Below are 24,665 nucleotides of genomic sequence, written 5' to 3'. Positions count from 1 at the left end.
TAAAGCTGCCACACATCCTAAGATCATAGGACTTTTTCTATCGTTTCTTCTATTTTAAAATCATTTTATTTTTACCTAAAGGCTTTTCATAGGCATCTAGAGTTAATTTTTATATGTGGTATTAGTTAAGAATTTAATTATATTTTGTCCCTGAAAGATAGTCAGGAGTGTTTGATAACTATGTTGTCTTTCTCTCTTTGCCTATTGATTTGGGATGCCACCTTATCATAAACTAAATTCCTAAGGATCTGATTCTGGACACTTACTGTTAGCCTGTTTATTTTGTTGCCGTGACAATACCACATTGTTTTACTTGCTATTCTTTTATTGCATGTTTTGTTATCTGGTAAGGCAAGTCCGTTCTTACTGTTATTTAAAAAATGTTTTTGGATATTCCTGCATTTTTCCTCCCTATGAACTTTAGAATCAGTTTGCCAAGATTTATAAAAAGTCCTATTGAAATTGGCTTTATAGATTAGTTTGTGGAAGAATTCTTCCTTTAACAGTTCTGAAATCTTTCTATCTAGGAATATGGTATCTCTCTCCATCTATTCAGATCTTTATGTCTTTCTGTGATATTTTATAATTCATCATTTAGGTTTTATATTTCTTGATAGGTTTATTTCTTGGTATTTTATGGAGTTTGATATTGTGTGTCCTTCTTTACATTGCATACCATTGCATTTTATGGTCAGTTATTGATGGTATATAGGAAGACTATCAATTTTTTAAATTTTGATAGTTTTATCTGGCTATCTCACTGAACTCTCTTAACAGTATGAGTTGTCCTTTAGTTGGTTTGCTGGGATTACCTATATAGACAATCATATTATCTGTAAATAGTGATAGTTTTATCTCTTGATTTCTAATAGTTGCAACTCTATTTTTCTTAACTTCTTGTAGATAGAACCTTTAGTATATGTTCTCTAGTTTTAGAGAGAGCAAACATCTTTGTCTTGTTACTGTTTTTAATTGTCAAGTTTCCAGTGTTTCACCAGCAGGGAATTACTCACACTTTTTGGATTCGATTGTGGAATCCATTAACCTCCTTCTCACTTATTTGTAAAAACAGATTTGAATTCAGAGAGAAGAGCGAGCAACCCATTTTAGCTCACCATTGTCTCTGGATCTAAAAGTTGGGTTTCTCTATGATTTCTTTCATTTTTTGTTCTTCACAGGGTTACTAACATTTTTTGAATCAATTTTTCTTACTTTATATGTTCCTGAGCTATTCATTTCACCCAGCTTGTCAGTTTTTATGGCATAAAGTATTTTGTCCTCTAATAAATTAAAAATTTCCTCTAAATACATAATGTCTTTTCTAATATCTAATATTATTTGTATCATCTCCTTTTTTCTTAATCAGATTTGTGAGAGGTTTCTATATTTTGATCTTTTCAAGCCATTTATTTTTGACTTACTGATCATGTTTAATAGTCCTATTAATTTAACATTTTTAATCTTTACTTTCTATTATTTTCTATTTCATTAATTTCCCATTTTGTCTTTATTTTTTTCCTTCTACTTTTTGTAATCCTTTAAATTGTATTTTTCTCCATTTATTATTTTTTTTTAATTTTCTATAAAATATGTAAGACTACAAATTTTCCAGTGAATACCACTTTGACATTGTTCTATAGATTTTCTAAATCTATTGCTATTCTTTCTAAATAGTTTGTAATTTCAGTTTTAGTTTCCTCTTAAGAATTATTTAAAATTATGTTTAAAAATTTTAAAGTAATACTTTAAAAAAATTGTCATTCGAGACTAGTTCAAGATGGCAGAGTAGAAGGATGTGCGCTCACTCTCTCTTGTGAAAGCACTAGAATCACAACTGACTGCTGAACAAATATCAACAGGAAGACACTGGAATTCACCAAAAAGGATACCTCACATCCAAAGAAAAGGAGAAGCCACAATGAGATGGTAGGAAGGGCACAATCACAATTAAATCAAATCCCATAACCACTGGGTGGGTGACTCACAAACTGGAGAACACTTATACCACAGAAGTCCACCCACTGGAATGAAGGTTCTGAGCCCCATGTCAGGCTTCCCAACCTGGGGGTCCAGCAACGGGAGGAGGAATTCCCAGAGAAACAGACTTTGAAGGCTAGACGGATTTGATTTCAGGACTTCGACAGGAGTGGGGGAGGCAGAGACTCCACCCTTGGAGGGCAAACACAAAGTAGTATGCACATTGGGACGCAGGGGAAGGAGTAGTGACCCCATAGGAGACTGAACCAGACCTACCTGTTAGTGTTGGAGGGTCTCCTGCAGAGGTGGGGGGTGGCTGTGGATTACCATTGGGAAAAGGACACTGACAGCAGAAATTCTGTGAAGTGCTCCTTGGCGTGAGCCCTCCTGGAGTCCACCATTGGCCCCACCAAGGAGCCAGGAAGGCTCCAGTGATGTGTTGCCTCAGGCAAAAGAACCAACCCAGCCGCACCCATTAGCAGACAAGCAGATTAAAGTTTTACTGAGCTCTACCCACCAGAATAACACCCAGCTCTACCCACCACCAGTCCCTCCCATCAGGAAGCTTGGACAAGCCTCTTAGATAGCCTCATCCACCAGAGGGCAGACAGCAGAAACAAGAAGGACCACAATCCTGAAGCCTGTGGAATGAAAACCACATTCACAGAAAGAGAGAGAAAATGAAAAGGCAGAGGACTATGTACCAGATGAAGGAACAAGAAGAAAACCCAGAAAAATGACTAACTGAAGTGGAGATAGGCAAACTTCCCGAAAAATAATTCAGAATAATGAGAGTGAAGATGATCCAAGACCTTGGAAAAAGAATGGAGGCAAAGATCAGAAGATGCAAGAAATGTTTAACAAAGACCTAGAAGAATTAAAGACCAAACAAACAGAGATGAACAATACAATAACTGAAATGAAAAATATATGAAAAGGATCAATAGCAGAATAACTGAGGCAGAAGAATGGATAAGTGACCTGGAAGACAGAATGGCGGAATTCACTGCTGCAGAACAGAATAAAAAGAGAATGAAAAGAAATGAAGACAGACTAAGGGACCTCTGGGACAACATTAAACGCATCAACATTCACATTATATGGGTCCCAGGAGGAGAAGAGAGAGAGAAAGGACCTGAGAAAAAAATTGAGATAATAGTTGGAAACTTCCCTAACATGGGAAAGGAAAGAGACAACCAAATCCAGGAAGCGTAGAGAAGCTAACACCCATCTTTTTCAAACCCTTCTAAAAAATTGCAGAGGAAGGAACACTCCTAAACTCATTCTATGAGGCCATCATCACCCTGATATCAAAACCAGACAAAGATACTACAAAAAAAAATTACAGACCAATATCACTGATGAATATAGATGTAAAAATCCTCAACAAAATACTAGTAAACAGAATCCAATAACACATTAAAAGGATCATACACCATCGTCAAGTGGGATTTATCCCAGGGATGCAAGGATACTTCAGCATACGCAAATCAATCAATGTGATACACCATATTAACAAACTGAAGAATAAAAACCATATGATCATCTCAATAGATGCAGAAAAAGCTTTTGACAAAATTCAACACCTATTTATAATAAAAACTCTCCAGAAAGTGGGCATAGAGGGAACCTATCTCACCCTAATAAAGGCCACATATGACAAACCCACAGCAAGCTTCATTCTCAATGGTGAAAAACTGAAAGCATTTCCTCTAAGATCAGGAATAAGACAAGGATGTCCACTCTTGCCACTATTATTCAACATAGTTTTGGAAGTCCTAGCCATGGCAGTCAGAGAAGAAAAAGAAATAAAAGGAATACAAACTGGAAAAAAGAATTAGAACTGTCACTGTTTTGCAGATGACATGGTACTATACATAAAGAATCCTAAAGATGCCACCAGAAAACTACTAGAGCTAATCAATGAATTTGGTAAAGTTGCAGGATACAAAATTAATGCACAGAAATCTCTTGCATTCCTATACACTAACAATGAAAAATCAGAAAGAGAAATTAAGGAAACAATCCCATTCACCACTGCAACAGAAAGAATAAAATACCTAGGAATAAACCAACCTAAGGAGGTAAAAGAGTTGTACTCAGAAAACTATAAGACACTGATGAAAAAACTCAAAGGTGACACAAACAGATGGAGAGATATACCATGTTCTTGGATTGGAAGAATCAGTATTGGGAAAATGATTATAGTACCCAAAGCAACTTACAGATTCAATGCAATCCCTAACAAATTACCAATGGCATTTTTTACAGAACTAGAACAAAAAATCTTGAAATTTGTATGGAGACACAAAAGACCCCAAAGAGCCAAAGCAATCTTGAGGGAAAGAAATGGAGCTGGAGGAATCAGACTCCCTGACTTCAGACTATACTACACAGCTACAGTAATCCAGACAATATGGTACTGGCACAAAAACAGAAATACAGATCAATGGAACAGGATAGAAAGTCCAGAGATAAACCCACGCACTTTGGTCAACTAATCTATGACAAAGGAGGCAAGGCATACAGTGGAGAAGAGACAGCCTCTACAATAAGTGGTGCTGGGAAAATTGGACAGCTACATGTAAAAGAATGAAATTAGAACACTCCCTAACACCATACAGAAAAATAAACTCAAAATGGATTAAAGACCTAAATGTAAGACTGGACACTATAAAACTCCTCGAGGAAAACATAGGAAGAACACTCTTTGACATATATCACAGCAAGATCTTTTTTGATCCACCTCCTAGAGAAATGGAAATAAAAACAAAAATAAACAAATGGGACCTAATGAAACTTAAAAGCTTTTGCACAGGAAAGGAAAACGTAAACAAGAGGAAAAGACAACCCTCAGAATAGGAGAAAATATTTGCAAACAAATCAACGGACAAAGGATTAATCTCCAAAATATATAAACAGCTCATGCAGCTCAATATTAAAAAAACAAACAACCCAATCCAAAAATGGGCAGAAGACCTAAATAGACATTTCTCCAAAGAAGAGATACAGATGGCCAAGGGGCACATGAAAAGCTGCTCAACATCACTAATTATTAGAGAAATGCAAATCAAAACTAAAATGAAGTATCACCTCACACTGGTTAGAATGGGCATCAGAAGATCTACAAACAACGAATGCTGGAGAGGGTGTGGAGAAAAGGGAACCCTCTTGCACTGTTGGTGGGAATGTAAATTGATACAACCATTATGGAGAACAGTATGGAGGTTCCTTATAAAACTAAAAATAGAATTACTATATGACCCAGCAATACCCACTACTTGGCATATATCCAGAGAAAACCATAATTCAAAAAGTCTCATGCTTCCCAATGTTCATCACAGCAGTATTTACAATAGCCAGGTCATGGAAGCAACCTAAATGCCCACTGATAAACGAATGGACAAAAAAGATGTGGTCCATATATACAGTGGAATATTAGCCATAAAAAGAAACGAAATTGGGTCATTTGTAGAGACGTGGATGGACTTAGAGGCTGTTATACAGAGTGATGTAAGAGAAAAACAAGTATCGTATATTAACACATAAATGTGGAATCTAGAAAAATGGTACAGATGAACCGGTTTGCAAGGCAGAGATAGAGACACAGATGTAGAGAACAAACGTATGGACACCAAGGGGGGAAAGCCACGGGTGGGTGGGGGTGGATTGAATTGGGAGATTGGGATTGACATGTATACATTAATAAGTTTAAAATAGATAACTAATAAAAACCTGCTGTATAAAGGAAATAAAATTCAAAGAAAAGAAAAAATTGTCATTCTTTTATTTTTAATTTCTAATTTTATTGGATTGTAATTAGAGAATGTGGCCTGTCAGTGTTCTGCTTTATGCTAGATATTGTGGTTTTACTTGTGGCTTAATACATGGTTAATTTTTATCATTGTTCCATGTGGATGGTAAATGAATAAATGAATGATGTGTTCCTTAGGCACTAAATTGCATATTTTGCCATTAGGAAGAGTTTGCTAATTGTGTTACTCAAAGTGAAATATCACTCGTTTTTCATGTAAAGTTTTATTAATCAAGAGAGTAATTTTATTACATTGGAAGAGGAAAATATATTGAAAATATAGCAAGATTATATAATGGATCTAAAGATGTAATGTCAGATAGTTCAAGGGAATATATATATACCACCAATATATTTGGAAAAGCAAACAGAAAAGGAACAAGTACACAGTAAACAGAAGAGTGACATATTGTCTAATCAGCTGTGGCTTGTGGAAATGACTATAAAAGTGTAGGATGGATTATGCAATAAAGGAACAAATCATAAGGAAATTGTCTTCTTAGGATTGTACATAAAAGGAGTTGTACTTAACCTGTGTATTTAGACATTTGTTAGGTACTGCAGACCTATTGGCCCGTTTGTCCATGTTGCCTTTCTTGTCCAGTCTTGTTGTTTCTGCTGATGGAAAGAGGCAGATTAGATGAGTCAACTAACTGTCCTATTGAATACTTTTTGCTTTTAATTCTGTTTTGTCTACTATTAATAATATTGACATACTTGTTTTATTTAGTATATCATTTAGTCTTTTTCTTCTTAACGTTTTCATATTGTTTTATTTTATAATTTGTATAGATTGAATACTCCATACTGTTCTCCATAGTTGCTGTATCAATTTACATTCCCACCAACAGTGCAAGAGGGTTCCCTTTTCTCCACACCCTCTCCAGCATTTGTTGTTTGTAGATTTTCTGATGAAGCCCATTCTAACTGGTGTGAGGTGATACCTCATTGTAGTTTTGATTTGCATTTCTCTAATAATTAGTGATGTTGAGCAGCTTTTCATGTGCTTCTTGGCCATCTATATGTCTTCTTTGGAGAAATGTTATACATGGTATTTCTAATCTCTGAAAAAATTTTAATTATATAAATCAATTATACTTATTTTGAAACTCTTTTTCTGTGCACTTAACTCTGTTTCCTCAATTGTTATTTCATTTATAATACTGTGTGTCCTTTTAAATTTTTTTCTCAAATGTTAGGTAGTTCTTCATTGTTTGCTTTTGCATTTGTAAATATATTTTTGCCTACCTATTCTGTTACTTACTATCTCTCATGATTGTGGAGAAGTAATTAGATTGACTGCCATAAAAGTGTGGAAATACCTTGCAATTTAAGAGTAAAGTCTTTCTACCTCTACTGGGGTTTTCGTTCCTACCTGGAGAACTGCCCTGCCTCTCTGGCCTCAGTGTCTACACTCCCTCCTTTAGCCTCTCAATACATACCACAAGTGCTTAATGTTTTCCACAAATGAGAGAGAGTGACAGGGGTAGACTAAACTACCTGCTCAGAATACAGCATTCCAGTGAATTGCTCCAACAAATACCCCAGGACCCTCTCTCCTTCTTGATCTATTAATTCTTCTGCATGTACTATGGATAATCTCCGGTTTTGTTTTTCTCATAGATTTGATCTTTTTCATAGATATGATTTCTGACATTCAACTTTCTGGCCCACCAATGGCATGCTTTCTTGCTTTCCTGTAGTTTTGTGGATGGAGACTAGCACACAAAAACACACCTATATAGTTGTCCATCATTTTATGGAATTTGAAGAGGAGTTATATGTATAGAAGCCTCCATGTGCCACCTTGATTTTTTTCTCTCATTTGATTCTTTGGGCATTCTTATTCTATGTTTAGGCAGAAAGAGATGACTTCAGAATAACTTTTTCTCCTCTCAAGAGAGTTGTACAGCTTTATAGTACACCTTTAACTCATCTTCGTATGAAGGATTTCTACTCTTTCTATACCTTCCTTTACTAAGTTGACCAGTATACAGAAGTCTTTTGGGAAGTTCTGGTATCATTTTTATTAGTTGGCTAACTGTGGAAGCTGAGAGCAGGTCATAAATGGCTCAACCATTGATAATAATAATAGTAATAACCATTTCTTGAATATTTGCTGTGTTCCAAGCACTGCATTAGATGCTTTACAGGCATACCTTGGAAATATTGTGGGTTCAGTTCCAGACCACCACAATAACATGACTATCTCAATAAAGCAAATCACACAGTTTTTTTGGTTTCCCAGTCCAGTGCATATAAAAGTTATGTTTACACTAGACTGTAGTCTGTTAAGTGTGTAGTAGCACTGTCAAAAACACAGTGTACATACCTTAATTTAAAAATTCAAAACAATTACAACAGTAACATCAAAGATCACTGATCACAGATCACCATGACAAAGATAATAATAATGAAAAGGCTTGAAATATTTCGGCACTTAACAAAATATGACACAGAGACATGAAATGAGCAAATGCTGTTGGAAAAATGGTGCTGATAGACTTGCTTGATGCAGGGTTTCCATAAACCTTCAATTTGCAAAACCCCCACAATATCTGCAAAGTGCAATGAAGTGCAATAAAAGGTGGTATACTTGTACATACCTATAGCAGAAACTGCTAGCTGACTGTCCCAGTATTTATTCTTACTTTCACAGGGAAAAGATCACATTTCCCAGTCAACTTTGTAGCTAAATAAGGCCCTCTGACTAAGTTTGTCCAATTAATGAGATGTAGGCAGAAGATATGTCTTCCTAGAAGGCTGCTTAAAGGAAATGGAGTTAGGTGGTAAACAGGGCATCAATTGTTGTCTCCCACCACTTCCTCCAACATGTCGTACAGAGTGAATGTGTAATGGCTGGAAATCCAACAGTCACCTTAGACCATGAGATGGCCTGAGAATGGAAGCCATACATGGCAGAATAGAAATACAGTAGGATCCTAGGTCTCTGGTGACTTGTTGGACCACCATACCAAGCCCCAGACTGCCTAACTCTGGAGTTCTTTTACGTAAGAGAATAAACCATTTATATTTAAGTCTCTATAGTCTGGTCATGGTTGAACCTAATTTAAACTGCATCGTTACTTTATTTCATTTAATCCTTACAATAGCCCTGATTTAGTCATTACTTAACTATCATGCAAGTCTGACCCCATTAGTTGAGATAGCAGAGGTGCCATCTTACCTGAGGCTGTGAGACTTTTATTTCTACTGAGGATAAGCTCAGGCTGGCCTTATCTAGTGGAGAGAGACAGACAGCCCTGCCAAGGTTCTGTACCTACTAGAATAAATCCCTGTTCTCCCTTCCATTCCTGCTTATTGTTACCGAGTTCAAGCTTGTACTGCTCGCTGCATGACAGGCCAGTAAAACGAGAGACAGGTGTTGGGGCAAGAAAAAGCCACTTATTTGGAAAGCCAGCAGACCAAGAAGATGATGGACTCATGTCCCAAAGGACCATCTTACCCGAGTTAGAATTCAGGCTTCTTTTATACTAAAAGGGGAGAGGGTGTAGCTGGTTGTTGCAGACTTCTTGGTGCCAGAATCCTTTGTTCTTGCAGCTGTCCACATAGGTTTGGTCCCAATGTTCCTGTAAACCTCCAACATGACAATCAACAATCATTATTTTCTGTTCTGCAACTTTTTATCTCTACATGAATGTAAACATGTTATACCTTTAAAGGTCAAGCCTAGGAGGCAGAGCATTGAGAAAGGGCTATTATGTATATTTGAAGCCATAGGCAACATTTTTACAAAGGTGCAGAGCCAGCATGACTAAGTATAGGCAACAGAGCACAAATGTTAGAGCTAAAGGAATAGATCCAACATGGAGTCAGGTTTGTTCTTCTCTTACATACTGCTTTTTGTGGTAAAGTTTCTGACAGGGAAGTATGATGTTGAAAAGTGCCCTATTTATTAAGGTATATTGATGTTAAACATAACTATTACCTCAAAAGTCTTATTTTTACTCTATAATTTTGTATATATTCTGCATTTGTGCATTCCAGGATAGTTTCACAAGAAGTTTTATTTATCCAGCACTTGAAAGCACCCCATCCACATTTTCCCATCAGTTCCTTCTTTGTTAATAAACCATGTAACTTTATAACCATTTCTTTCTTTCTTTTTTCTTAGTTTCCAACTTTCTTTAATGCTAATCTTAATGCTAATAGGTTGTGAGATATGTTTTTTAATTGAATGAAATATTCTTTAAATTCTATAGTGCTTTACAATTTTCAGAAGTTTCACACACATGATTTCATGTAATCCCATAATAATCCTATATTTCCCCACCCTTGTATTGCCCCTCCCCCTTCCCTCTTCCCATGGGTAACCACTAATTTGTTCTCTATATCTGTGAGTCTGCTTCTTTTTTTGCTTTATTCATTAGTTTGTTGTATTTTTTAGATTATATATATAAGTGATATCATATAGTACTTGTCTTTCTCTGACTTATTCCACTTAGCATAATGCCCTCCAAGTCCATCCGTGTTGCTGCAAATGGCAAAATTTCATTCTTTTTTATGACTGGGTAGTATTCCACTGTATGTATATATATATATATATATATATATATATATATATATATATATATATATACCACATCTTTATCCATTCATCTGTTGATGGACACTTAGGTTGCTTCCATACTTTGGCGATTGTAAATAATGTTGCTATGAACATGGGGTGTACAATCATTTCTAAATAGATGATATAAAATAATCTTCAGAAGCATATATTATAGCCAAAAGAAGTAATCATTCTGTAGTTTCAGCTCTATGCACCCATTCTGTGAAGTTAGTTGCTTCTATTTTCATATATTGTTTGCTAAAACTAAACCATAAAATATAACTATTCTACCCTTTCTCTTTGTGTACCTATTTTTGATCTCAGAAGAGATCCCCCCAGAGAGTAATACAAGTCTAATAATTTTAGTTAGAATCATAGGGGAATTTGCATATCAAGGTCTGGTTAGATAAGTAAACAGACGAAGGAGGTAGCAAAGACCTGGGAGATAGTAGGCACAATAGACAGTAACTTTTTTTCTCCCCTCTTTCCACCCCTCAAATTTTGTAGCCAAGCAACTGCTTGTTGCTAATAATCAACTAATAAGCTACCAATCTTCAAATGTTGAACAGAATTTTATCACCTCACAGTATGCTTTTTATTCAATAGGTACTTAATAAATATATGTTGATTATATAAATTGTGTTGTTTTCTATAATACCTATATATAGTAAAGCCCAAAGTCAGAGCTGCATTGGAGAAGAATATGATAACAAATTTTAGATGTGTTGAGATGAAAAAAACAGTCAAAGTGAAAGTGCCCTGTGATCATTTGAAATTTATCAATCTAGAGATTATAACAAAAATCTTGAGAAGGGCTTCCCTGGTGGCGCAGTGGTTGAGAGTCCGCCTGCCGATGCAGGGGACACGGGTTCGTGCCCCGGTCCAGGAAGATCCCACATGCTGCGGAGCGGCTGGGCCCATGAGCCATGGCCGCTGAGCCTGTGCATCCGGAGCCTGTGCTCCGCAACGGGAGAGGCCACAACAATGAGAGGCCCACGTACCACAAAAAAAAAAAAAAAAAAATCTTGAGAAGAAATGAGATTTTTGAGAGAGAGGTTGAGTGAATAAAGAAGAGTAGAAAAATGAGAACTGACCTTTTAGAGGTTGGGAAGAGGAAGTCAACAATGACTTGCAATAATGATGATACAAGATACAGAGTCATGTAGTGTCACAGAAATCAAGGCAGAGAGGAATTTTAAGAAGAGATACTTCAGTCACTGATGTCAAACACTGTGAGATAGTAATTTTTAAAAAGAAATAATAAAATTTCTTCTTTCCCCAGTCTTATTCAGGCTCAGCTAGGATGCATTCCCATACAAGACTTTGCTTTGACGCAAGATACCTCGAAGATTTTCAGAAATGGCTCACGAATTACAAGATGTATGTTATAGGATTGATGGATTTTCAATATTTTTCCAGTAAAATAGTATACTAGATTTAATATTGGAAACTTTTTTTTAGGGTTGTCAGATTTTCTGGCTATTCAAGAAAAGTTTGCTGTACTGTTGAACAGTTTGATTTTAGCGAAGTGTTTTAGATGTAAACTTTGGGAAAACTCTCTGCATGTATCCAAACAGCTGGAAAAAATCGGTAGGTACTGAATACAGGTAGGCAATGTGTCAATGTCTGCAATTTATTTTGTATTTCACTGTTAGAAAAATTGTTCTAAGATGGTTATAGACCTTTAAGGAAAAATGTGTTTATGGGCCTAAATAAGTTACTATACTTTCTTCTCTTGAAAATCTGATTTTCATTTGCTTATGCTTAAAGGATTCTATTTGAAATCAGTTTGGAAACCTAATAAAAATTAATGTTCTTATTTTTAAATTTGTTCTCAAACCAAGAGTGAAATTTTGTTTTAGTAATTAGGTAACTATGTGTTGTTCTCTCTTTTACTTTTATGACTGTTTTGTTTTGATCTCAATGACAAGGTACAAAGCTAGCAGTCCTGGTCATTCCTAATTCATTACAGAAAATTGTCACTTATTTATATCTTAACTTTTTCTCTTTTTTCAATAACATTTCAATATTAGTAATGATTTTCATAGATATTCTATAGACAAGTATTTTTCCTGTCTGTTGGGATCTAGCTCAGGATGTGAACTGAAAAACTCTACACAGTGCCATTTACAAAGACTGGGATATGCCTAAAGCACTTTGGAATTTTTCACTTTGGTGTCTTTGGCTTTGTGACCCTGCTCCTTCTTAGATAGCTGGAGATTGTCTAATTATTCCTTAGAACAAAGATCTCTGGCTATTTTGTGAGGAAGTACTACTTTGTATTTCCTTGAAGTTTGAAATCAGTGGGGGAAATCAGTCAGAGAGCTGACCAGTCCTGGGAACTGGGGTGAAGGTGGAGATTGACTGGTGAAGGCAAGGTCAAAGTAGAAGAAAGATTCCTGATTAAAGGCTCACCTTCCTATCAATACATAAGTCCTGGCAAACCAAATGCCACGCCCATCCCACAGAGATAAGAGTTGTGAATTGGGAAGAAGGTTACATACAATATTTAGGAGATTTCAACTTACAGAAAAATTTGAAATTATATAGAATGATTAATAGTATGGCACTAAAACACTTACATTAGAAAAGTAGAAAGTTCTCTAGAGTGATTTCAGTTTCCATGTGATAAGATGAGAAAAAGAACAAATTAAATCCAAAGTGGGCAGAAGAAAAGAAATAATTTTAAAAGAGCATAAATAAATTGAAAACAAAAAAAATCAACAAAACAAAAAGGTGATTATTTTGAAATATCAATGAAATTGATAATACTATAGTCAGACTGATCAAGCAATAAAGAGAAAAGACAAATTTCCAAAAACAAAAATGTGAGATATAACTATAGATCTTATAGATGGCAAAATGATAGAAAGGGAATGTTATAAACATCTTATGTCAATAAATGCCACAACTTTGATGAAATGGGAAAATTCCTTAAAAAACACAAACTGTCAAGAGTCCACTCAAGAAGAAATAGACAACATGAATAGGCTTATATTTATTAAAGAAATTAAATCTGTGGTTTAAAACCTTACAAAGAAAATACCAGGTACAGAAGGTTACACTGGTGAATTCTACTAAACATTTAAATAAGAAGCAATATCAATTCTACACAAACTTTTTCCGAAAATTTAAAAGGGGGGGTAATACTTCCCAACTCATTCTATGAGGCCAACATTGCCTTGTTATCACAACCTGACAAAGACATTCAAGAAAAAGACAGACCAATATCCCTCAGTAATATAAATGCAGTAATTCTTTATAAACTTTTAACAAATTGAACACAATGATAGATAAAAGGGCTAACATCATGGCCAAATGTGGTTTATTCTAGCAATACAAGATTAGTTTACCACTTGATGTCAATCAATGTAATTCATCATATTAACAAGCTAAAGTAGACCATATGATCATCTCAATAATGCCAAAAAAAGTTGACGAGATCCAAAATCCACTTCTAATAAAAACTCTCAACAAATTTAAAATAGAAGGAAATTTCTCAAATTGATAAAGGACATCTATGAAAGACCTACAGCTAACATCATATTTAATAGTGAGAGACTGAATGCTTTCCTTCTAAGATAAGGAACAAAAAGGATGCTCACTGTAACTACTTCCAGTAAACATTGTACTAGGGGTTCTAACCAGTATAGTAAAGCAAGAAAACGAAACTAAAAGCATACAGATTGGAAAGGAAAGAAGTAAAAATGTTTTTATTCATACATGATCACATGATCATCTATGTAGAAAATTCCATGGACGGTAGGAAAGGTTTAGCATGGTTGAAGGATGTAAGGTCAATATATAAAAATTAATTTTATTTCTACATACTAGTAAGGACAATCAGAAACTAAAATTAGAAAAACAATGCTATATTAATTCTCTATTGCCATTGTAACAAATTACCACAAACTTTGTGGCTTAAAACAACACAAATTTATTATCTTAAAGTTCTGTAGATTAGAAATCTGATGTGGGTCTCACTGGGATAAAATCAAGGTTCGGCAAGGCTGTTTTCCTTTCTAGAAACACTAGGGATGAATCCATTTTCCTGCCTGCAACTTCTAGAGAGTACTTGATTCCTTGATCATAGCCCTCTTCCTCGACCTTCAAAGTCAGCAGGTGATCTTGGATTTGGCAAAGAATTTCTTAGATACAACACAAAAGCACGAACTATATAAGAGAAAAACAGTAAAGTGGATTTAATCAAAACTTAAAAACCTTTGCTTTTCATAGAATACTATTAAAGAAGGAGGAGGAGGAGAAAACAAGCCACCAGACTGGAAGAAAGTATTTGCAAAACATATAACTGATGGAGGACTTGTACCTAGAATGTATAAAAAATTCTTATAACTCAATAATAAGACAAACCACTGAATAAAACAATGAGCAAAAGATTCAAACAGACACATCACCAAAGAAGATATGTGTATGGCAAATAAGCACCTGAGAAGATGTTCAACATCATTAGTCATTAGAGAAATGCAAATTAAAATGACAATGCAATACCAGTACACATCCACTAAAATAATTAATTTTTCTTTTTTAAAAAAATTTATTTTTGCCTGTGTGCAGGCTTTCTCTAGTCATGGCGAGCAGGGGCTACTCTTTGTTGTGGTGTGTGGGGTTCTCATCGTAGTGGCTTCTCTTGTTATGGAGCACAGGCTCTAAGCACGTGGGCTTCAGTAGTTGCAGCGCGTGGGCTTCAGTAGTTGCGGCGCTTGGACTCCGTAGTTGCGGCACATGGGCTCTAGGGCACGCAGGCCTCAGTAGTTGTGGCGTGCAGGCTTCAGTAGTTGTGGCTCATGGGCTGTAGAGAGCAGGCTCAGTAGTTGTGGCACATGGGCTTAGTTGCTCTGTGGCCTGTGGGATCTTCCCGGACCAGGGATCAAACCCGTGTCCCCTAGCATTGGCAGGTGGATTCTTAACCACTGCGCCACCAGGGAAGTTGCCACTAAAATAATTAAAACTTGACAGAGTGCTGGAGAGGATGTGGTTCAACTGGAACTCTCACTGGGGGAATGTAAAATGTTACAACCACTTTGGAAAACCATTTGATTGTTTCTTTAAAATTTCAACATAAACCTACCATGCAACTGGCCCTTTCATACTTAAGTACCCAAAAGAAATAAAAGCATGTAGACACACAATTCTAATAACCAAGACATTTGAAAACAGCCTAAATATCCATGAACAGGCAAATGGAAAATAAATTGTGGTATATCCCATAGTATGGATATATATACTCATCAATAAAAAGGCATGAAGTGTTGATACAAACAACAACATGGATGAATCTTACAATAATTATACAGAGTAGAAGAAGCCATACTAAAAAGAAAACTATTTAATTCCATTTAAATAAAAGACTAGAAAATAGAATAGTGATAGAAAGCAGATCAGTGGTTGCTTGGGGACCGTGTGGGGAGGGGACAGAAGAGGTAGTGAAGAATAGCAAAGGGGCACAAGGAAACTTTTAGAGGCAATGGTAATATTTATTAGCTTGGTTGTGGTGATAGTTTCTCATACACACACATACATAAACACACAAAATCACATGTCAAGTATATTGTGTGTGAATTATACTTCAGTCGATAAAATTGTAAAAATAAATAAATCCAAAGGAAACTATATTAACTCACCACATGAGCAAAAACTAAAAGTCCTGTAGTGGACATAGTATAAGGTTATGAACATTCTCATGCAGTGTTGGTTGGAGCCTAAGTCTCATGATATCTACCAATTAAAATGCACAATCTCGGGCCTCCCTGGTGGCGCAGTGGTTGAGAGTCCGCCTGCCGATGCAGGGGATACGGGTTCGTGCCCCGGTCTGGGAGGATCCCATATGCCGCGGGGCGGCTGGGCCCGTGAGCCATGGCCGCTGGGCCTATGCGTCCGGAGCCTGTGCTCCGCAACGGGAGAGGCCACGGCAGTGAGAGGCCCGCGTACAGCAAAAAAAAAAAAAGCACAATCTCTTTAAAATAGCAGTTTCACTTTAGCAATTAAATTTATAGAAATATTTCCACATGGATACAAATATAAACATTGTTTATAATCACATAATCTTAAATGTCCATCAATATCAGAATGATTAAATAAAGTATGAATTATCCATAAAAATTGATTAATAAAATTTCACTATACTGGAAGAAGCCAGTCTTTCTGACTTTCTAGAACATTGTCAGTCTGGGTATCAGTTGCATTCTATCCCTTCCAAATTGTTGAACACAAACATGTTTTTCACACTTACAGCTGAACAAAAAGAAACAAATATTGACCAGCAAAATTCATGTAATAGAAAAGTGAGAGAATCCAAACAAAAAAAATCTAAGTTCTTATTGAGCACCAGGAAAAAAATAATTGATTTTCAACAATGTTTATAAACTAAAAATTAAAAGTCAGGAAAGGTTATAAGGGAAAATGGAAATGAACATTAAGGAATTAAGAATACTAGGAGTTGTGTCTAAAGATTGAGTAAGAGAAATTCCCAAGGATAGTTAAAGATATGAGTAAGGAAAGGAGTATCATACCCTCATCAGTAATATGTGTTCCTTAAACAAGGTGGTACTACTTTAGAATTTTATGCTTCTGACAATATCTTCTATTTTGGGATTTGGTTAAATTCATTCATATGAGTGTAAGAATTAAAAATTACAGTTTCTCAAAGCATGAAGAAACAGAAAAGGTCCAAAGATGGAAGAGCACTTGATGTATTTAAGGCAAAATTAAAGCCGGTATAGCTGGAGAGTAGTCAGCAAGAGGAGAATGATAGGAAATTAAATGGGAGAGGTCGGCTGTGTTCAAGTCATATAGGTAAGGGAGTTTGGCCATAGTAAGGAAATTGCCATTTTATTCTAAATGCAATGGAAAGGCATTGGAAATTTTAGGCAGAAGAGTAAAATTATCTGAATTACTACAGAAACAGAGAACTCAATTTCTTGAGTTCCTGTTTCTTTAAAAGTTCAACATAAACCTACCATGAACTCATTTCAATGAAATGAGTTCATTTCATTTCACAGAAATGCTCAGAGAGCCATAGCTTCATGAAACAATATTCCCATCCCTGAATAATGTTGCCTTTTTAAAAAACACGAGTATAACCATAGATGTTTCTTGGTACTTGCTCTATGACATAAGGTAAAACTAAGGGTTGAGACATCATGTGGACCAAAGAATTCCTCTTTCTTTTATAAAGCACATGAGTGTTTTATTTGAGTTTGAAAAAATAAATATGAACAATCAAATAACGTCTCAGCCCAATTAATCCAATTGAGAACATTTTTTAACAACTTTAAAAATAAGTCATTAGTCTGGCTCTTTACATTTTTCTTTTTTACTAATGTAGTTGTTAAATATTTAAGTGTAGATTTAGTTTTAAATGGATTGTTTGAAAACTATTTGATTAATTTTCCACAGGTGTAACATTATCAAATGCTATGGTAAATGCAGGTTTGACTACCTTTAAAAAGATAGAAGAAACAGATGCAAGGAAACTTGAACTGGTATTTAATATTTACTTATTCCTAATGTTACCTGAATTCTGTATAAATTCTAAAGCCTGACTTTTGTATCTTTATTTCCACTAAAAAATGATTTCCCCCTCATAGTCATATATATTTTTAACTTAAGATTTTAGGTAATAAGCATGTTAAAACTATTGACTCTAGAAATATTTTACTAAAAGAGTTTTTAGTGTTGTAATAAGAACATAATGACATAAATATGTTTTTAGATTTTAAATAGACATCCCCCTTTTGGAACTCAGATAAAAGAAACAGTGATGTATCTACCAAAATATGAACTTGAAGTGGAACAGGTAAATATTTTCTATTTTTCATATATTTTGATTTTCAGGAATACAGCTACCCATAGCTGACTTGGAGGTGAGTATGAGTAGTAAGGTTATTTTTTAACACTTTTTATGCCTATCCTTTTTTAAAGATTGCAAGATATAATGATACCATGGCAGAAATATTAGTGACTGTTATATTAAGAAACTTTGAACAGCTACAAACTAAAAGAACAGCACCAGATTCTCACTACGTTACCTTAATCATAGGTGATGCAGATAATCAACTGGTTTCTAAGCACAAGATTATGTAAGTGTGAAATTTCTATTTGTTTTATTTCTAAGCATATACTATAAAAGAAAAATTGTGCTGAGGAAAAGAGTAATAAAATCATGGTGGGATCAATTAAATTACATTTTCCTGATTCTATAATGGGATAGTTTGTCTATTAAAGAAGATACTAATATTGGGTCTGTTGTTTTAGATTATATTTAGTACTGAAATGAACAAAGTGTAAAGTCTATCACCATGGTTTGAAACAAGTAATAGATGACCTTTAGGAGTAGCTCTAATTCACTGTTGCTGAACTTCCTTATTTTGTTGCTTTTCTCCTATAATTCATGACCTTACTACTCTTTGAGTGCAATCTTCCTCCTACTTACTTCAAAATATTTCCAAATTAAAATCTAACAAACTACTACCGCCATTGTAGGATCCAGGCAACCACATCCAGTAGATAAAGGAGGTACCTTGCCTTATATCTAGTTCTCTAGCATGTCATTCTATAATTTTTACTTCAGCCTTTTTTCTAATACTATTACATATTGATATTTTCTCCCAGGATGTCATAAGCAAACTCTAAAGATAATAGTTGTAGCTACAGCTAATATTTTTTGAGCACTTAGTAGGTTCCAGGTATTGAATTGTTTAATCTTTATATGAGATAGTTGCTATCATTATATATACTTTATAGAGGAGAAATTTGAGACCAAGGTTATGTAGGTAGTTTACAGCAAAAACTAGTTTTGAAGCCAAGCATTCTTACTCCAGAGCCTATGCTCCTAGCATATAACTGTACCTGTAAGTTCAGGATGGCAGTGATTCTGAAATGGGAATCTCCTAATTTTTGATAGTGTACTGGAATATGGCTTCCTAAAACATCCCGTGCAAGGTTCCTAATGGGACTGCAGTGACTGATAAGGATATCCTTTTCACTGATAATTACTCTCCTGCAACTAGCCATGATACATTTACAGAGAATATATAATTATACAAATCTTTATTCTCTGTGACAACTAAATCTAATGACAGCCTTCACTATAGGAGGCTAAAATAAGGTCAATCACAAAATTGGTTGCTGGTGATGTGTTGTTATTAGATACAAACTATTTCATATCATTTAAAAAAATACTGTTGAAGTTCTCACAAATCCGTGTAACTTACGTATAGCCATTTTAAAGTGGTAGTGATTTAAGGTCAAAGTCATAGGTTATTGATAGCAATTATATATTCAAGCAGGCCTGAAATGATTCAGTGCAACTTAGAACCAGCTGTTGGGTGAACATATAGTTAAGAAAATTATGGTAACGGTAGCTCCATTGACACTCCATTTCCCTATCCTCAGAATTTGGGGAAGGTAGTTTTCAGTAACTGACTTCAGTTTACTACCAGATAGGACCTAGCCCTTGAACATTAATTTATTATTTCATTTCATTTAGTGTTCAAGATCACTATTAAATGATGCATTACTCTTTTTCAGGGATTCTGTTTTGCTAAAAGTTGGAAATTGGGCTAAAAAGATTGATGTGAGGCGAGCTCTTAAATCTGAAGATCTTAGCATACATCTAATTAGTTCTGAATATGGTAAGTTCATTGAAGTAATGGAGACATGAATGTAAAAAATATGATAGCATTTAAAATGATTTCCTTTATGTAAAACAGAAAAACAACATAAGCAATATTGTGTAAAAATAATTTATTTAAGTAAAATGAATAATTTTAAAGGAAGCTTCGTATATTTGGATATGTATATATCCAAGCTTCATATATTTGGACATTATAGACATTTTATTTTTTAAGATAAATTTCAATTACTGTAGGAACATTGATTTTTATTTTTATGACAGATGCATAAATTTTCATTTGTTATACTTTTTAAAGTATCTTTAAAACATTTTTATTTCCTGGACTTGGTAGACTTTCCAGTTCAAAAAGGTACAAAATATAACAGGTATAAAAACAAATAAATGGTCTCATGTGTGGATTTATATGACTTAAATAAGCATTTGTATGCTTTTTTTTTCCTTTTTTCAGTTGGACTTGATATACAGCAGAAATTTACAGTCTTTTACTTAGGACCCAAGAGATTTGGAAATCAAATAATTATGCAAAAAAAACCAGAAACAGAGATGTCCCATTTTAAACATTCAATAGCAGGGCCCAGTAAAGGTAAATAGCTGTATTTAGTCCTGTTTTGCATTAAAGCAAAGATATGGCTGAGGGTAGTATCATCAGTATAGTACTGCTTCATTCAGATTGTGGATACTGTGGAATTAGATGTTTAGACTTTCTAATAATTGCATTAATAATGTACAGTAGGAATTCTTAGTGTTGATATTTGTCAAAATTGGGGTGATTTTTGGAGCAAAGAATTATTTGACTTGTTTTTTGTATACATTTCCCCCTTTTCATACCCACTCCATTCTTATGGCCGTGTCAGGGGGAGGGCAAGTGATGTACAAGAATTAACGGATTTGATAAGGCAAAGCAGGTGACAAACACATTTTTTTTATTACGGGACATTCAAATAAAGACGAAAGTAGAAAGAAGTGTATATTGAACCTTCATGTACTAATCACCCACCTTAAACAATTATCAACTCAGGGTTAATATAGTTTCATCTATACCTCTGTTTAGATTTCCCCTTGTATTTTTTGAAGAAAATCAGATATCATATTATTTCCTCCGTAAATGTTTCAGTATATATTTGTAAATGGTAAGGATTTAAGAAAAAAAATACTGCATTACTCTTAGATATAAAAAGCTAATAGTAACTAATAATTATCCAATATTGAGTTAATGTTCAAACTGCTGATTACTCATAAATGTTGTAGATATATCATCTTGATACCATCTAGATATACCAGATTGGCTCCTGAATCCTTTTGCTATGTCCCTAGTAGTCTTGACAGCTTCCTTGCTGTGTGAGGTGATATGATATTCTAGGCTTACCTTTTATAATTCCAGACCTAGACATGTAATAAGCCTTTTCTCCAAAGATATCTGGTTTCTTTTCATGATAAATAGTTTTCTGTGTGCTTGAAGAGATCATTGCCATTGACTGATTATTATCTCTTGCCTTTTCCATGCACAGATTTAGGAAATATGTGATTTTTTTCTTTTTAAAGATAAAATACATAATTGATTCATAGTTAATGCCCAAATCAAATTCAGGGCTATAGCACTTATCCTTAAACTCAATGATCTGTACTCAATAATCTGTATTTCCTTTCTGCCATGCTGAGAGATTTGTTTCGCAATAACTCCAAATATGATAGAATGTCACTAATTTCCTTTTTTTAAACATCTTTATTGGAGTATAGTTGCTTTACAATGGTGTGTTAGTTTCTGCTTTATAACAAAGTGAGTCAGCTATACATATACATATATCCCCATATCTCTTCCCTCTTGCATCTCCCTCCACCCTCCCTATCACACCCCTCTAGGTGGTCAAAAAGCACCGAGCTGATCTCCCTGTGCTATGTGGCTGCTTCCCACTAGCTATCTATATAACATTTGGTAGTATGTATAAGTACATGTCACTCTCTCACTTTGTCCCAGCTTACCATTCCCACTCCCCATGTCCTCAAGTCCATTCTCTACATCTGTGTCTTTATTCCTATCCTGACCCTAGGTTCTTCAGAACCTTTTTTTTTTTTTTTTAGATTCCATATATATGTGTCAGCATATGGTATTTATTTTTCTCTTTCTGGCTTACTTCACTATGTATGACAGTCTCTAGGTCCATCCACCTCACTACAAATAAATCAATTTCATTTCTTTTTATGGCTGAGTAATATTCCATTGTATATATGTGCCATATCTTCTTAATCCATTCATCTGTCAATGGACATTTAGGTTGCTTCCATGTCCTGAATATTCTAAATAGAGCTGCAATGAACATTGTGGTACATGACTCTTCTTGAATTATGGTTTTCTCAGGGTATATGCCCAGTAGTGGGATTCCTGGGTCATATGGTATTTCTATTTTTAGTTTTTTAAGGAACCTCTATACTGTTCTCCATAGTGACTGTTTCACTTTACATCCCCACCAACAGTGCAAGAGGGTTCCATTTTTTCCACACCCTCTCCAGCATTTATTTTTTGATGATGGCCATTCTGACTGGGGTGAGGTGACACCTCATTGCAGTTTTGATTTGCATTTCTCTAATGATAAGTGATGTGGAGCATCCTTTCATGTGTTGGCAATCTGTACGTCTTCTTTGGAGAAATGTCTATTTAGGTCTTCTGCCCATTTTTGGTTTGGGTTGTTTGTTTTTTTGACATTGAGCTGCATGAGCTGCTTGTAAACTTTGGATATTAGTCTTTTGACAGTTGCTTCATTTGGAAATATTTTCTCCCATTCTGAGGGTTGTCTTTTCGTCTTGTTTATGGTTTCCTTTGCTGTGCAAAAGCTTTCAAGTTTCATTAGGTCCCATTTGTTTATTTTTGTTTTTATTTCCATTTTGCTAGGAGGTGGGTCAAAAAGGATCTTGCTGTGATTTATGTCATAGAGTGTTCTGCCTATGTTTTCCTCTAAGAGTTTTATAGTGTCTGGCCTTACATTTAGGTCTTTAATCCATTTTGAGTTTATTTTTGTGTATCGTGTTAGGGAGTGTTCTAATTTCATCCTTTTACATGTAGCGGTCCAGTTTTCCCAGCACCACTTATTGAAGCGGCTGTCTTTTCTCCACTGTATATTCTTGCCTCCTTTATCAAAAATGAGGTAAAAATATGTGCGTGGGTTTATCTCTGGGCTTTCTGTCCTGTTCCATTGATCTATATTTCTGTTTCTGTGACAGTACCATATTGTCTTGATTACTGTAGCTTTGTAGTATAGTCTGAAGTCAGGGAGCCTGATTCCTCCAACTCCGTTTTTCTTTCTCGAGATTGCTTTGGCTATTTGGAGTCTTTTGTGTTTCCATACAAATTGTGAATTTTTTTTTTTTAAAAGAGTGAGATGCATTCTCTTGTTTTTTTTTAAATAAATTTATTTATTTTATTTATTTATTTTTGGCTGCGTTGGGTCTTCGTTGCTGCGCACGGGCTTTCTCTAGTTGCAGCGAGCGGGGGCTACTCTTCGTTGCGGTGCACGGGCTTCTTGTTGTGGTGGCTTCTCTTGCTGTGGAGCGCGGGCTCTAGAGCTCAGGCTCAGTAGTTGTGGCGCAGCACGGGCTTAGTTGCTCCGCGGCATGTGGGATCTTCCCAGAGAAGGGCTTGAACCCGCGTCCCCTGCATTGGCAGGCGGATTCTTAACCACTGCGCCACCAGGGAAGCCCACAAATTGTGAAATTTTTTGTTCTAGTTCTGTGAAAAATGCCAGTGGTAGTTTGATAGGGATTGCATTGAATCTGTAGATTGCTTTGGGTAGTATAGTCATTTTCACAATGTTGATTCTTCCAATCCCAGAACATGGTGTATCTCTCCATCTGTTTGTATCATCTTTAATTTATTTTATCAGTGTCTTATAGTTTTCTGCATACAGGTCTTTTGTCTCCCTAGGTAGGTTTATTCCTAGGTATTTTATTCTTTTTGTTGCAATGGTAAATGAGAGCGTTTCCTTAATTTCTCTTTCAGATTTTTCATCATTAGTGTATAGGAATGCAAGAGATTTCTGTACATTAATTTTGTATCCTGCTACTTTACCAAATTCATTGATTAGCTCTAGTAGTTTTCTCGTAGCATCTTTAGGATTCTCTATGTATAGTATCATGTCATCTGCAAACAGTGACAGCTTTACTTATTCTTTTCCAATTTGGATTCCTTTTATTTCTTTTTCTTCTCTGATTGCTGTCGCTAAAACTTCCAAGTCTATGTTGAATAATAGTGGTGAGAGTGTACAACCTTGTCTTGTTCCTGATCTTAGAGGAAATGGTTTCAGTTTTTCACCATTGAGAACAATGTTGGCTGTGGGTTTGTCATATATGGCCTTCATTATGTGTAGGTGAGTTCCCTCTATGCCTACTTTCTCGAGGGTTTTATCATAAATGGGTGTTGAATTTTGTCAAAAGCTTTTTCTGCATCTATTGAGATGATCATATGGTTTTCTCCTTCAGTTTATGAATATGGTTTATCCCATTGATTGATTTGCATATATTAAAGAATCCTTGCATTCCTGGGATAAACCCACTTGATCATGGTGTATGATCTTTTTAATGTGCCGTTGGATTCTGTTTGCTAGTATTTTGTTGAGGATTTTTGCATCTATGTTCATCAGTGATATTGGCCTGTAGTT

At 35.2% G+C, this 24,665-nt stretch overlaps 1 protein-coding gene across 1 annotated transcript in view; it reads left to right on the top strand.

Annotated features, from left to right (window-relative positions):
* Window positions 1-24,665, top strand: part of HFM1 (helicase for meiosis 1) — a 133,357-nt gene that overhangs the window by 62,905 nt on the left and 45,787 nt on the right. Inside the window, exons 23-29 of the mRNA XM_082615146.1 lie at window positions 11,644-11,741; window positions 11,823-11,951; window positions 17,778-17,863; window positions 18,094-18,177; window positions 18,303-18,460; window positions 19,911-20,014; window positions 20,465-20,599. Coding sequence (XP_082471272.1) covers window positions 11,644-11,741; window positions 11,823-11,951; window positions 17,778-17,863; window positions 18,094-18,177; window positions 18,303-18,460; window positions 19,911-20,014; window positions 20,465-20,599 — 794 coding nt within the window. The remainder of the gene's footprint in view (window positions 1-11,643; window positions 11,742-11,822; window positions 11,952-17,777; window positions 17,864-18,093; window positions 18,178-18,302; window positions 18,461-19,910; window positions 20,015-20,464; window positions 20,600-24,665) is intronic.

The sequence above is a fragment of the Mesoplodon mirus genome (assembly GCF_964341445.2).
Source record: "Mesoplodon mirus genome assembly, chromosome: 3".
Classification (NCBI taxonomy): domain Eukaryota; kingdom Metazoa; phylum Chordata; class Mammalia; order Artiodactyla; family Ziphiidae; genus Mesoplodon; species Mesoplodon mirus.
Note: the sequence above shows the minus strand (reverse complement) of the source record. Positions and strands in the feature narration are given on the sequence as shown.